The following is a 12,547-nucleotide window of genomic DNA, read 5'->3' as shown; positions in this document are numbered from 1 at the left end:
TCTATTCCACTGCTGCTGCAGAGCCTTCTGTTTTTTGACTACATAAAACTGCCATACCATTGATGCGGGGCTGGACAGCAGGAGTACGCTCTGGCAGAAGTGCAGGTGGGACAGCATATATATGGCACGGTTCTCTGAGGGCAGCACTTCAGGCCCATGAGAAAGGTGCTGCCACGGCTCGGTCTAGATGCAACCGTTGATTTACTGCATGCAGTGGAGTAGTTTGAGTGAGTGGGTTCACTGGGGGAGAAGGAAGGGTTCAGTTGTGCAAGCGCAATTGGCAGCTACGAAAATGAGAAGATGGCATGGGGAACATATTTGCCTCGCTTGCTGAAAGATTGTTACTGGGGTCAATAGTAGCAACTTAACTATGTGGAGTATTTAGAGAAAACCTGTACTTTGAAACCTGTTTGACCAGACAGAGAGAGGTCTGGAATTGTCATTGAAAGTCTGTTGAGTAGTAATTTCCAGATCTTACCCTTTCTGCAAGCATAGAGGCCTGAGCTTTTGTATGCATTTATCTAAGTCTTTAGATAGCTTTCTTGAGAGCTTTGTGAGTTCCTCGTTGGGCAGAGACATATTCTTATTTGCAGAAGAGAAATGTGGCACAACAGCAAATGAGGAAACATAGAATGGCACCTCAAAGGTCGAAGGATGTGTCCTTCTACCCTGAACATATCTGTTGTGGTGTCATTCATTCCATTCAGAAAAACTGATGTCAGATGACGGGGCCTGGACAGTAAATTATTTGAGAATCAGCAGGGAGTTATTTGTCAGTAGCCTGAACACCTGTTGGAGATGATAGAGTTGTTCTGAAATAAACTGGTACTGCTGCAGCCTCTAGCAGTGGAGAGGATGATCTCCAAGGGCTATCCTGTTTTGTTTTAAATTACTATTTGACAATCATATGTCCTTATGACTTTTGTTTAGTTTATTCTTAAAGAATTTCTGTATTTGGGATTTTAATTTTAGCATTTTCTTTGTCATTTATGAATGTTTTTAACTATATTCACCTAGAAGTAGGTAACTTGAAGCCAGATTTTTCCAGACGTAAATTCTGTTAAATTGTTCCTATATGTTTCTTATTTTGCCATAAGGTTTTTTTTTCTGAGGTGAGTTCTGGCATGGTAATTTATGTATGTAATGTAAATATGATGAGGTCAACATATTTCTTATTGTGCTATTCTTATTAAGCTGTTTCCTAAAGTTTTTCTAGCTTGAGAGTTTCTCACAAGTAAACAAACTTGTTCAGGCCTCTGTTGAGGGCAAGAATGCAATATAAAAATACCAGAGTTGCTTTTCTGTCGAGCTGAAAATACAACTGGCTTTAATGTATTGGGTGCAGCTGACAGTGTTATAGGAAGGTGGTTATAAATGCACCTTTGTATTCTCCCTAATTATTTTTTTTCATGCACTTGAGCAGTCACTATTGCCCTGGCCATCAGTGACTTAACGTGGTGTTCTCTTTGTTCCCATTTGCTGCTTGTTTTCTGCTTCACCCAAACATCCACGGGAGCTTGCAATAATGGAAGAACTTTTAGCATTACTTAAGGACTTCTTTTCACAACTTAATACTAAGGAACCCTTTTGAGAAATACGGGAATGCTTCCAGACTCCCAAACGGAATTAGAAAGTTAAAACTTTAGCTACAACTTCTCCTTTAATTTGTTGCAAAAGACTGTTTCCTGTCATGCTGCCTTAGAGAGGACTATCTCACAAGACTTTTACTAATTTTGAATCATTACTTCGTGAAAGGTATTCCTTTTAAGGAGTTGCAGCTCAATAATTTCCTTAGTCATATAGAGATATCTCTGCATATTAACTTTCTTTGTCTCAGTTGTCACTGTGGACATACTCAGTATATATTCTCCTGAACTATTATCACTTTTGCATTTAAATGTAAAGAAAGAAATCACTTCCTGCAGGATTCCTTGGTATTTATATAAAAAGTGATTATCACATAAATGCCTATGATATTCCACTTCAAAAAGACTAAATCTAAAAGATGCAAACAGAAAATACAGTGACCAGCAGGACTAAATTTTTTATTTAAGTGTTCTTCCTTGCTCCCTGCCAGCCTTGCATACACGTGTACGATTAGGCTGGAAATTCTTTCTCATGAAGTACCTAAACGTGCTTAGGTTTTTAGCACGTAACTAACGTGCTAAAACTAGGTATCAAGCAACAGTAATAGAACACTCCCTGTTGTTCCTGGCGAATTTACAGTGACTTCCAACAGGTAAGCTGCTCTTTCTATTGCTACTGAAAAGACTTTAGGGATGTTTTGAGAGTAAAACTAGTCTTGCTTGCTTTCTTCAAGCAACCTAACAGAATAGTCACTTTTTAAAAAGTCAGTAGCACTGTTGAGGGATTCCTTTTTGTCTGCAGAAAGCACCAGTTAGATCCCCAAAGGACACGCTGTAACCTGCTCTAAAGAACAATGAAAAATATGACAAGAACCTGCAAGTTTTTACACTGGCACTTTGTAACTTCACTTTCCTTTGTCTTGTTGCCAGTGGTTTGCACACATGGCTACGGCAGCTTAAAAAGTGAAACCCACCACGGCGTTGCGCGTTTAAAGGTGAGGCTGCTAAAGGGGGCCGAATGGAGGAACCAGAAATAGTCTGACGGTGGTTCTTGAGGAGATCCCCGCTGCACGGTCCGCAGAAAGCCCGAGAGCGGCCGTGTGAGGGTACTCTGCCCGCGCCGGGGCCGCCCCGCCGGCGCCCGGGGAAGGTGCTCCTTACATGGGCATGGCCGCGGCCGGCGGCTGCCGCTGCTCGCCCCGGGGCCCGGGCGGGGTGGCCCGCTGGAGCTGGGCCGCGGCTGAGCCGGGGGCGGCGCGGCCCGGAGGGGGGTTCAGCCAGACAAAGAACAGTCCCGGCAACCAAATAAGGAAGTTGGAGCTGGAGGATTTCAGAATACGAGCAGGGGGGAGATGGCGGGGAAGCCGGGGAAGCAGTCTTTCTGCAGGAAGCTGTTTTCTAGTGTTAAAAGCGAAGTGGTAAATACAGGGGATCAAGGCTCGCGAACTTGTCGTTATCCTTCTGTTATCTTCTGCCAGCAAAGCTGAAGAACTCAAGCTGTGTTTGTCATATTTTCTCATGTTTCTGAAAGCTCTTTATAGTTTTGTGTTTATAAAGGAGGGGTCTTTGGCAGCCCCGTTGGTTAGCAGCCCGAAGATAAATGAGTCTTCCTCTGCCAGGGAAAAAAGTCCCATTGTAGAAAATTTCAAGCATTATGAAAACACATTATGAATTTTTGCCTACTGCAGTGTTCTAATGAAAACATTGAAATTCATCTAAAAAAGGGACATATGCACCCCTGAGAGACTGAGGTGTCTTTGCAGTTGAGAACAGTAGAAGAGAGAGAAAAGGAAGAAAATGAGTACTTAAACAAACATCCTGACAATTCTGATAGAAAAGAATTTAATAACAAAATGACTTGGTGGAAAAATATTCCCTGATGTCAGAAATGCAAGTAAGCTACTGTTTTAAACATATGTATGGAATTCATACCCTGTGATCCTAGTCCCCAGCGTCTTGGGACTTTTTTTTCCTTACTTATATGGGCTGAATTTAAAAGATCTTATTCCTGGTGGGGAAAGACACAGAACACCATTCACCTTTTCACTTCAGACTTAGTCAGAAAGGAAGAATCAACACAACAGAAACATTCAGTAGATGAAGGAGCAGCTGTGGTCTCTGCTGACTGTGTGAAAGCTAGAACAGAGAAAACTAAATAGCTGTGGGCACAAACTTGATCAGTAACATTTAACATACTGCCCTGGCTTGCTCTGGTTTCAAAACGTTAGCAACAGAAGTCTCCTAAATTCACAGCCTTTATAGCAAACAATTACATGCACTATGAGCTTGACATCCTGATGAAAGGAAGTAAGTTATGCCTTGATCTTGAAATTGTGACCAGATCAGCTCATAAACAGCTACTGAAAACCGTTTAAAATATTGTGGGGAAGCCTGACCCAGAAGAAACAGCTTCTTTATCTTTCCTGACAGGCCTCCCAATTATAGCAGCTGTAAGTTACTAAAGTGTAACTAATTGAAAGATACCACACACTCACTATTACTGTATCAGGAGTATTAAAGAGAATTGTTGAGATTTGAGTTGGGAACTGGGAAGGACTTAAGGGTGACTTCTAAATTGCTGTAACCACCTGTGACTTTGTGTAAGCCACCTGACAATTTAAGCATCTGAAGAGTAGGTAGACCTGCCATAGATCCATGGTGATGCTTGCAAATGTGATTTCAATGTCACAGCTGGAGAGTGTTGTGCCAATTTTATAATGAAGTAGAGAAGAAACCATAAATACAATACTAACAAAACCACAGAGGGTAAGCCTTAGGTAAGGTTATTTTGCTCTTGATCCCAATATGTTGATTGAAACAGAAGAATATATTACAGGTGTCTTTTGTAATTTATTTCATTAGTAAAAAAATAGAGAATTTGGGAGAAGTAGTAGTGTGAAGGAGAATGAAAGTACAAGGAAAAGCTGCAGGAATTGGGAAATGAATACAGGGCAAAACCAGCTGCACAGCTTGGGAGAGAAAAGAAATTGGACAAAAACTTACAAAATACTTCTACTTTGTGAGGTTACTGAAACTGGCAGCTTAACACAGGTCAAAATCCTTTTCAGTCTGGTGAATTGTTTTCCAGATTATATTTTGTTATATTTAATGTAGCTATTTCCAGAGCTTGTACACATTGCTATACCACTAGTTGTGCAGGCCAGGAAGTTCTCATGGATTATTTGTGGTCAGAACAGACTGAGAATGTGGGTACCAAAGTATCTAGGTACCTTAAGGAACCCATTGGGATGCCTGACTTCTCTATATGCTGCTTGTTCAACCACAACCATTCCAGTTCCTTCTTAGAAAGTGCCTACATAGTAGACCCACGGTTTTCCTCCATGTTGTCATAGAGGTTACATGGTAAGTCTAATCAATATAATTTAAACAATTTTGTACCCTGAAGACCTTTGCTATTTTAGTCCAAAAGGTGAGGTAATTAGTATTATAACAGAGAAGACTTAAGCACAAGTCACTTTATCACCATGTATATATTGTGTATGTCCATAAGTATGTGTATGTCTATTCAAATGGTAATTGCCTTATGAAAATTGTGTCAGCAATAGAAACTTTCAAATTTTGTTTGCCTCTATGTCTAATTATTATTTTGGAAAAAGGTCCAGTTTTTATTTTTGTTGAATCATGTTTTAATAGATCAGAAACTTTGTAGAATAGTATGATTTTCTTTCAAATGTTGGCTCTAGCAGCAATGGTTTCCTCTCTTTAAAATACATAACTTTGATGGTGCGTACTGGCAGAATTGAAGGTGATGGGAAACGTTTGCTCAAATAATCTTTCTTGTAAGGAGCAGGTGATCCTTTATTTTTCAGAAGTACTAAGAAAAACAAAAGCCACAAACAACTTGGTACTCCTAGTTCAAGACTGAATTTCACGGACGGGAAATAATACCTAACAAAGCACTTTACAGTTAGGACCTCAGTGTCTGCCAACACCAGTAAAGTTAGGTATTACAGGATGTTTGCAATACGGCATTCAAGAGACTTTTGAAATAGTGCTAAGTGCTTTGGACTGGTACGTGTTTGGCAATTGCCATTTCAAAGATATGGTTAGTCTTTTGTTTTTGGGAAAACCTAACTCCATTTTGGCCTTTTAAAACTCTCATGCATTCCAAGAAAATCAGTGGCCTGCTCCTGGCTTAGTAGTCCCTGTTCATAGCTTTTAAATGTTGTCAAGTACAATATGGAAGGGGATGCAATTTTATTGAGGGGTTTTTTTTGTTGTTTAAATGAAAATTTGAAAATCCACAATGGTTGGTATGTCTAAGCTTATTTTGCATAGTTTGCATAAATGGGATGCATTTCCTTTAAGAAAAAGGAAAAGAAAGAAAAAGAAAGAAAGAAAAACAGGGAGATTGCTGAATTGGGCTCCATAAATAATTTAATTCAGTCAGCTGCATATGAATCAGTTTGAAAGCTAGTAAACTCTTTCAGTTCCCTCTTCTAGTCCTTCAGTGTCTATGTTACTGCCATTTCCATCTGAGCTTAATGGTGTTTAAACTGTAATATGATGCAAAGCTCCATTGTGGCTAGCTGAATACTATTTGGGTTGATTACAGGCATGCTTATATTCTTGAATTAATTTCCAGTTTTTAAAACCAAAAGAATCTCATGTCATGTGTCTCCCTCATGTAGAAAACACCATTTGAATCTCAATCACAACTTCTTCTCAGACCTCAGAATTTTTTAGTTATATTTTTTGGTTTTCTTTTTGAAAAACATCCTGTTTTGATTTAAAGAATTTGAGAGATCTGGTCTTAAGTAGCATGATCAGAATTGCACATTCCAGTGTAGCTTTTAATGTCTTTATTATTCACTAGCTGGGATGCTAAAATCTTGCATATCGTAGTGAAGAAAAAACAAGTAGGCAAATAGAAGAAAGGAAATAGAACTGTGTAATTATTTGTAGTGTAGTAACACTTTGAAACTGGCTGTTGTGGATGCCAGTGTACATACACTCTATTAAAATACACTTCCTTCACTGAAGATACACTGCAAGCGAAAAGGTTGCATTTAAATACTACAAATTATTCTGTGGTAGTTTAGGAACTTGACAGGCTCTCTCAAGAAGTCCACTGAGTTGTTTTATCTTCATTTGTTTTCTCTCAGATTGCTGAGGATGTAATTACTTTCTGTAAGGACTTTCTCTCTGTGTTTTCAGCCTTTTTTTCCTGAAGTTACCCTTTCAGCTTTTGTACTTTAAGCAATACTAATTTCATTTTATTTATAGGGTGGCATAAAAAGTGAATCTTCATTTTGTGAAGATTCTCAAAGTTTGAATGAATGCTAGCAAAAAAATCTCATATGACTTTAGGCAACTTGGTGTTTGTCTGTTTTACTAATGACATTTATCATTATCTCCATTAGTTCACAGAAATTAATTGTTGGGGTTTTTTACTGCATTTTTTCAAAAACTGTTTGTTATAATTGCCATTACACTTTAAATACTTCATTTAAATATTAGGACTTCATTGGAGTTGTATGCAATTGTCTTTTTAAATGTAAATAAGTTTCCCTCATTTTAGTTTGCCAGTCATGCTTAGCTGGAAACTCTTTAAACTAGAAACAAATGTTCCTGGAACTGGAGTGATAGGCAAAGTTGTTTGCAAAAAAAGAATCACAGATCATATTAAGTTTTAAGTTAAACATATAGTTTTGTTTCCTTTCTCTTTGGATCTTTATCTCACATTATGCATCATGTTTGGTTCCCAATAAGTTGAGCTTCATTTTCATCTTCCATGCCCAGTTATGCTTGTGGAGTCACAGTGAAGCAAGTGTCCTGCACTAAGCTGATGTGCACAAGCTGTCTTTTTGCTTTCCTCTTCCATCCCCATGAAGTGAACACGAGCATACATGCATTAACATAAAATTCTTCTCCAAAATTCTTGGAACATATGTGCAAAATATGTGCAATGTAAGAGCTGTGACAGAAGAAAATGTCAGAGAACTCAGTTTGCATTACTGCAATATGAAGTCACTTTGTTATAATCAAATACAAAGGAGAAAATGCGGTTAAGAGATGTGAAGTCCAGGTACTGTTTTTCTGTAATTGGCTTTTCCTACCATATATCAGTCCATTCTTTGTTGTGTGTGTGTTAGATTATCTGCAGCTATTACTGGCTGAATTATTTTCTGCTTGTTAGATAAAATACTATCCTTGACCAGCATACTTACCCAAAATCACAGAGATGCCTGATTAGTCATGAGTAATACTCTTTTTTATCTTAGTACTATCTTAATCCTATGTGTATGAGCTACCATGCTTCTTCCCCATAGTCATGTACCAGAATTGGAAAGAGTGTTAGTGCAGTGCCAGTCTTTCTGCCAGGATCTGGCATGTCACTCTCTGTTCTAGCAATGGGGAGTGATGTGGCGTGAGTTTCAAGTCCTAAAGATGGCTGGGTGCTGAAAAGGGGTGGAGGGGGTGGAGTAAGCAGGGCAAGTTTCAGTGCCACCTTGTTCTGCATCGTTCACTGTAGAATGAAATTTCTCAGGTACAGGTCTCGCTGGGGGGTTCATACCAGTTGGGGAAAAATAGTTATGATGATGTTCTTGTGCAAACCCAACAGATTCCAGGTGTCCACAGCTAAACTGTAATACTGGTTGGAAAACAGAGCTAAAAGAAGAAAGACCACCCTTACTTTCAGCTGCCCTAAAATCTCTTAGCCATTTAATAGGTTGTTTAATAGCAGTGAGATAAAAGACAGCATGTTCGTACGCTTCTTTTTGCTGTCTGCATTGTAGAAAATTCAAGTGATACCACTGATCACCTCTGTGGACTAAGCATGGATTTGAGAATAGAGGTTTTACAGATGTATCTTTTGAGATTGTCTGTCTTGTTTATAAGCAGATGTTTAAGTGGATGTTACTAATGATTAGTTGCGTTCTATGCTTGCTTATAAAACTGATGTTGGCATGTAATCTGTTGGAAAGGGCTGGATCCAGATCAAGTAGGTTCTAGTAGGAAGGGTATGAACCAACAACAGAAATCTGTTCTTCTGTCTTCATCTCCTTATGGAAAAAAGAAAGAAAAAAAGTATCTACCTCCAAATGATGCCCTTAGTGGAATATGTAATAGTAATTAATGTATTGACAGTAAGTGTTTGGCACTCTGGATGTTTTTGCGTAATTAGACTGGAAAATAGCATGATTTTTGTAATGTATAGTAAATGTTCTCTGAACTCTGATGCAATTCTTTGACAGGTGAAGAAGATGCAGGAGGTTGCACACTTTAGTCACCTGTTTTATAAACAATAGTGTGATACGGATTTTCTGAAAAAAGTTTTAAATTCAGTTTAACCTGAAAACTCAGGGACTTGGTAGTGATGAGTAGTGGCGTAAGTGTTAATTAAAAAGAACAGAAAGTATCAGAGAGCTTAGAAGAATAACTTGAGACATCACTTCCGCAGTTCTACATTAAAAGATTTAGCCATATGTAGCCATCCCATCTGCTCTGTCAAGCAGACAACAATGACATGGAAATCATGGAAACTTTTCCTACGCAGAAAAGCTAACGTAAACTCTCGTAGCAACACTTTTGTGCAGCTGTATGGCAATATGGAAGCGCCTGGGATGTTTTCTCTGCTGTCTAGGCAGTTGCAGTGCCTGCTTCTGCTTTAGTGAAGTTTCTCAAGCTTTTCTACTGGGTATGGATGTTGAGTTCCTGGAGGGAAGAAAGTGAACTTCCAGCATGGGACCCGAGCCTTTTTTGGCAAAAAGTGTATCAAAAAGTCCCGGTTCTTGCAGCTCCGAGGGGGAATAATTAAGACTTAGACTGCAGCAGCAGGGAAAGACGATCCCGACGGCGATCCGCCGCGGGAAAACCCCCATTTCCCTGCAGTTCCCAGCAGCCTGGTAACGCCTCTCGCACGCAGCGGGGAGCCCAGGGTGACCGCGGGACTCTTAACGTGAAGCTGCCGGAGTGGGACGCGCCGGCGGAGGCTCACTGAGTCACGGAGCGGTGGCTGCGGCGCCCGGCCCGCCCTATATAGCGCCGAGTACCTGCGGGCGCCGCTCCGCTCCGCCCCGCTCCGCTACCGCCGCGCCGGTCTCCCTCGTCCCCTAAAAACTTGCGCTCGGGTATGTGATAACTGCCCACGTAAACGTCGCCGAGGTAAGATGGCAGGATGCTTTCGTGAGTTCGTACATGACGTTTTTTTCTTCAGTTGAGGCGAACGCACGGCAGAAGCAGTGATGGAAAGCGAGAGGTCAGGGCAAATGAAATCGTGCTGTAATCGAATCGTGCTGACCGCATTTCTTTCGAGGTTTTTTTGGGGGTTGTGGTTTTTTTTTTTTTTTGTTTAGTGGTTTGGTTCCCCCCCGCCCCGACTGTTTCCTACCCTTTTAGTTTGCCACATCGTCTGTAGTTGCGTCCGAGCTTGGCTGGTGCGCTTTACTTGCCGACCTTGGCCATCAGCTTGGTGTTTCCAAGCACAGAGAGGATGCTGTTGTGGTGGCAGCGGCTGTGTGTATCCTTGCAGCTCAAGGCTTGCTAAATCGGTTGTTGGCTTGTTAGTAAATGTGACAGAGAGTAAAATACCAGTGCTTTCTCAGCCTTCTTTGTAGGAGACTTCTGTAGGAACCCGGTGATACTCCTGGAGGAAAAGAGAGTTGGTAATGGACAGGAGACTTGGATGTTTTAGTAAACTTACTATGGCTTCTTACCAAAATTAAACCAAAATCAAGCAAAATATTGGAGTTTTTTGTCCTGTGGAATTCATTAGTCTGTAAGGAAGACAGATTTGGTGACCTAGTAATGATGTACTCTTGTAGCTAACTTTTTTGTCTGATGTTTATCATTGAGTGTTGAAAGGAATTTGGTGTTACTTAGTAACTTTGTAAATTGTAACAGTAACTGCTTTGGAGATTTTTATTTTTTTCCCCTTCTTTTCCAAGTCTGTAGCAGGCATTTGTTTAAATTTTAGTAGGGAAGACACACACACAAAAGTTAAAGTTTCCTGGCAGCAGGCGCATAATTAGAAAGAAGGCTGGGAAAAGTAAGACTGGCCTTCCTTATAATGACGTGCTTACAGAAACTTGGAAAGCAGAGATATGCATTGGCTATCAAAGAGAAACCAATGTCTGCTCTTGGAACATTTGGGTCAGCCTTATATTAAGGAATATGGTGCTGCAGAGCATGCATCTAAAAATAGGAGTGGACACATTTGATGTTTCATTAGGCTTTGAGGTCAAGAAACTGTTTTTCCACAGTATTCTGTGGCTGTATTGAACTGAAACCATGATTCCTGGGACCAAACCTTATATTTCTGAAATTAACTCTGTAAGATGTATTACATACTGTATGGAAAGTTTTATGTGCGCTCACAAGCTGGAGTTCTGGGGTGGGAAAAGTTATGATGATCTTCTTAAGAAAGCCCAACAGTTTCCAGGCATCCAGAGCTGGTCTGTGATTCACAATGCATACCAGACATAGAAGGATTAAGATATAGAACTGATAACAAGAGGATGGAAAAAACATATAAAAAGTTAAATGGCTCTCAGCCGATGTCCGTTGATTGTATCTAAACCACTTTGCTATGAAAAAGGGGGCAAATACTTATGAGAACAGGATTCTGAGAGAGATTCTGTTTGCATCCTGCTTTCAAATGGGGAACAAAACTGAAAGAACTAACTGTTTGTGCAACAATATTCTGGTACTAATTTTCCTGGCCAGGAGGAGAAACCCTGTGGGAAAAGGTGGGGACAAAGGGGTAAGAGTTTGAATAAGAGAAACTGGGAAGAATGAGTAGGAAGTATACAGATGTTCTTGCAACTTTTGAAACTCTTAGGAATATACAGGTAGGATTTTGTTGGAATTAGGAGTGTCTCATTTGGATAAAAACATTTCTCTCATCTTTGAGACAGTAGAAACCTGATAATCACAAAGTCAGAATATACCAAGTTACCATAATCTGACATAGAAGGGATGTGTGGTAAAGGTTCGTTAACAGTTGGCAGATATAGGTCACGTAGCTTTTCTTGTAGCTTTATGAGAGCCGAGCAAATTTTTTTTTCAGTGAAAAACTGTTCTGAAAATTTAAAGTGTGATTTAAGTAACAATAAGCAGCCTGATGTATCAGGATGCCATTAAAAACCACTGCTGTAAAATACATGTTTTTATGTTCTTATACTTAGTGAAGTTCTAGAAAATTGTTATCTTCAGATTGGTGGGGGTTTTTTGTGTGTGTATGTGTTGGTGGTTTTTTTTTTTTTTTTTTTTTAAGAGCAGAACAGTTACACACACTGTTCTGGCCAAGCTTATCTTGCTGGACACTCATGCGTAATGAGGCCTCTATTAATGTGGGCCTATTATTTTCGACTAGCCTGAGTCTACTACTTTCTCTTTGCAGAGACTGTGTGATGATTGCAACATGTAAAACTTTGCAAAGTGTTCTTTTACAGTAATTACTGGGTTTTGTACAATTACAATTATTGCAGATTAATTATTGGGATCTACAGTTCCAGGCAACAGAAAGCAACTCACTATGCTCTGCTCTGCACTGCAGAACTTTTTGAGCTTATACGACAGTTGTGGAGGGCACAATAGTCTAACCTCTCCACAAACAGGAGTGGGTTGCAGTTTGTTCATCTGCTCTGTGGTCTGTATGACTGCATTAGCCATTTCTAATAGCTATGTTAGCTATGTTAGGACAGCATGCCTCCATTTCCGTAAGGACACAGTGGTAAATCTGATGAGTAATGTTCAGCTGTTGGGTTTTGGGCATTGGAAGACAAAGGGAGCAGTCTGGCCGGAAGTGACCTATGGGATGCTGGTCAGCCCACTTACATGGAGATTACTTCTTTCTCTCCTGTACAGAATTTCTTTCTATTACTCTGCTTCAAAATGAACCATGAGAGACTTGCCTTATTTAAACTTACCTGGTTCTCAGCTGGGTAAAACAAACCGATCTGACTTGTAAAATCATGTAGTTGATGGGAAATCGT

At 40.0% G+C, this 12,547-nt stretch overlaps 1 protein-coding gene across 8 annotated transcripts in view; it reads left to right on the top strand.

The window, feature by feature from the left end:
- Window positions 1-12,547, top strand: part of PALLD (palladin, cytoskeletal associated protein) — a 204,749-nt gene that overhangs the window by 127,925 nt on the left and 64,277 nt on the right. Inside the window, exon 1 of one of the 8 annotated variants that reach the window (XM_054824617.1) lies at window positions 9,545-9,716. The exons of 5 other annotated variants lie outside the window; for them this stretch is intronic. Coding sequence is in view for 1 of the 3 variants with exons in the window: in XM_054824616.1 (XP_054680591.1) it covers window positions 9,797-9,810 (14 nt within the window). In the remaining 2 variants the exon portion in view is untranslated. Of the gene's footprint in view, window positions 1-9,544; window positions 9,717-9,792; window positions 9,811-12,547 lie in introns of those variants that run through there. 2 more of the 8 variants (XM_054824618.1, XM_054824616.1) reach the window with 2 other exon arrangements.

This window comes from Grus americana, chromosome 4, assembly GCF_028858705.1.
Source record: "Grus americana isolate bGruAme1 chromosome 4, bGruAme1.mat, whole genome shotgun sequence".
Lineage (NCBI taxonomy): Eukaryota > Metazoa > Chordata > Aves > Gruiformes > Gruidae > Grus > Grus americana.
The sequence above is the reverse complement of the archived record's forward strand: the minus strand, read 5'-3'. Positions and strand labels throughout refer to the sequence as shown.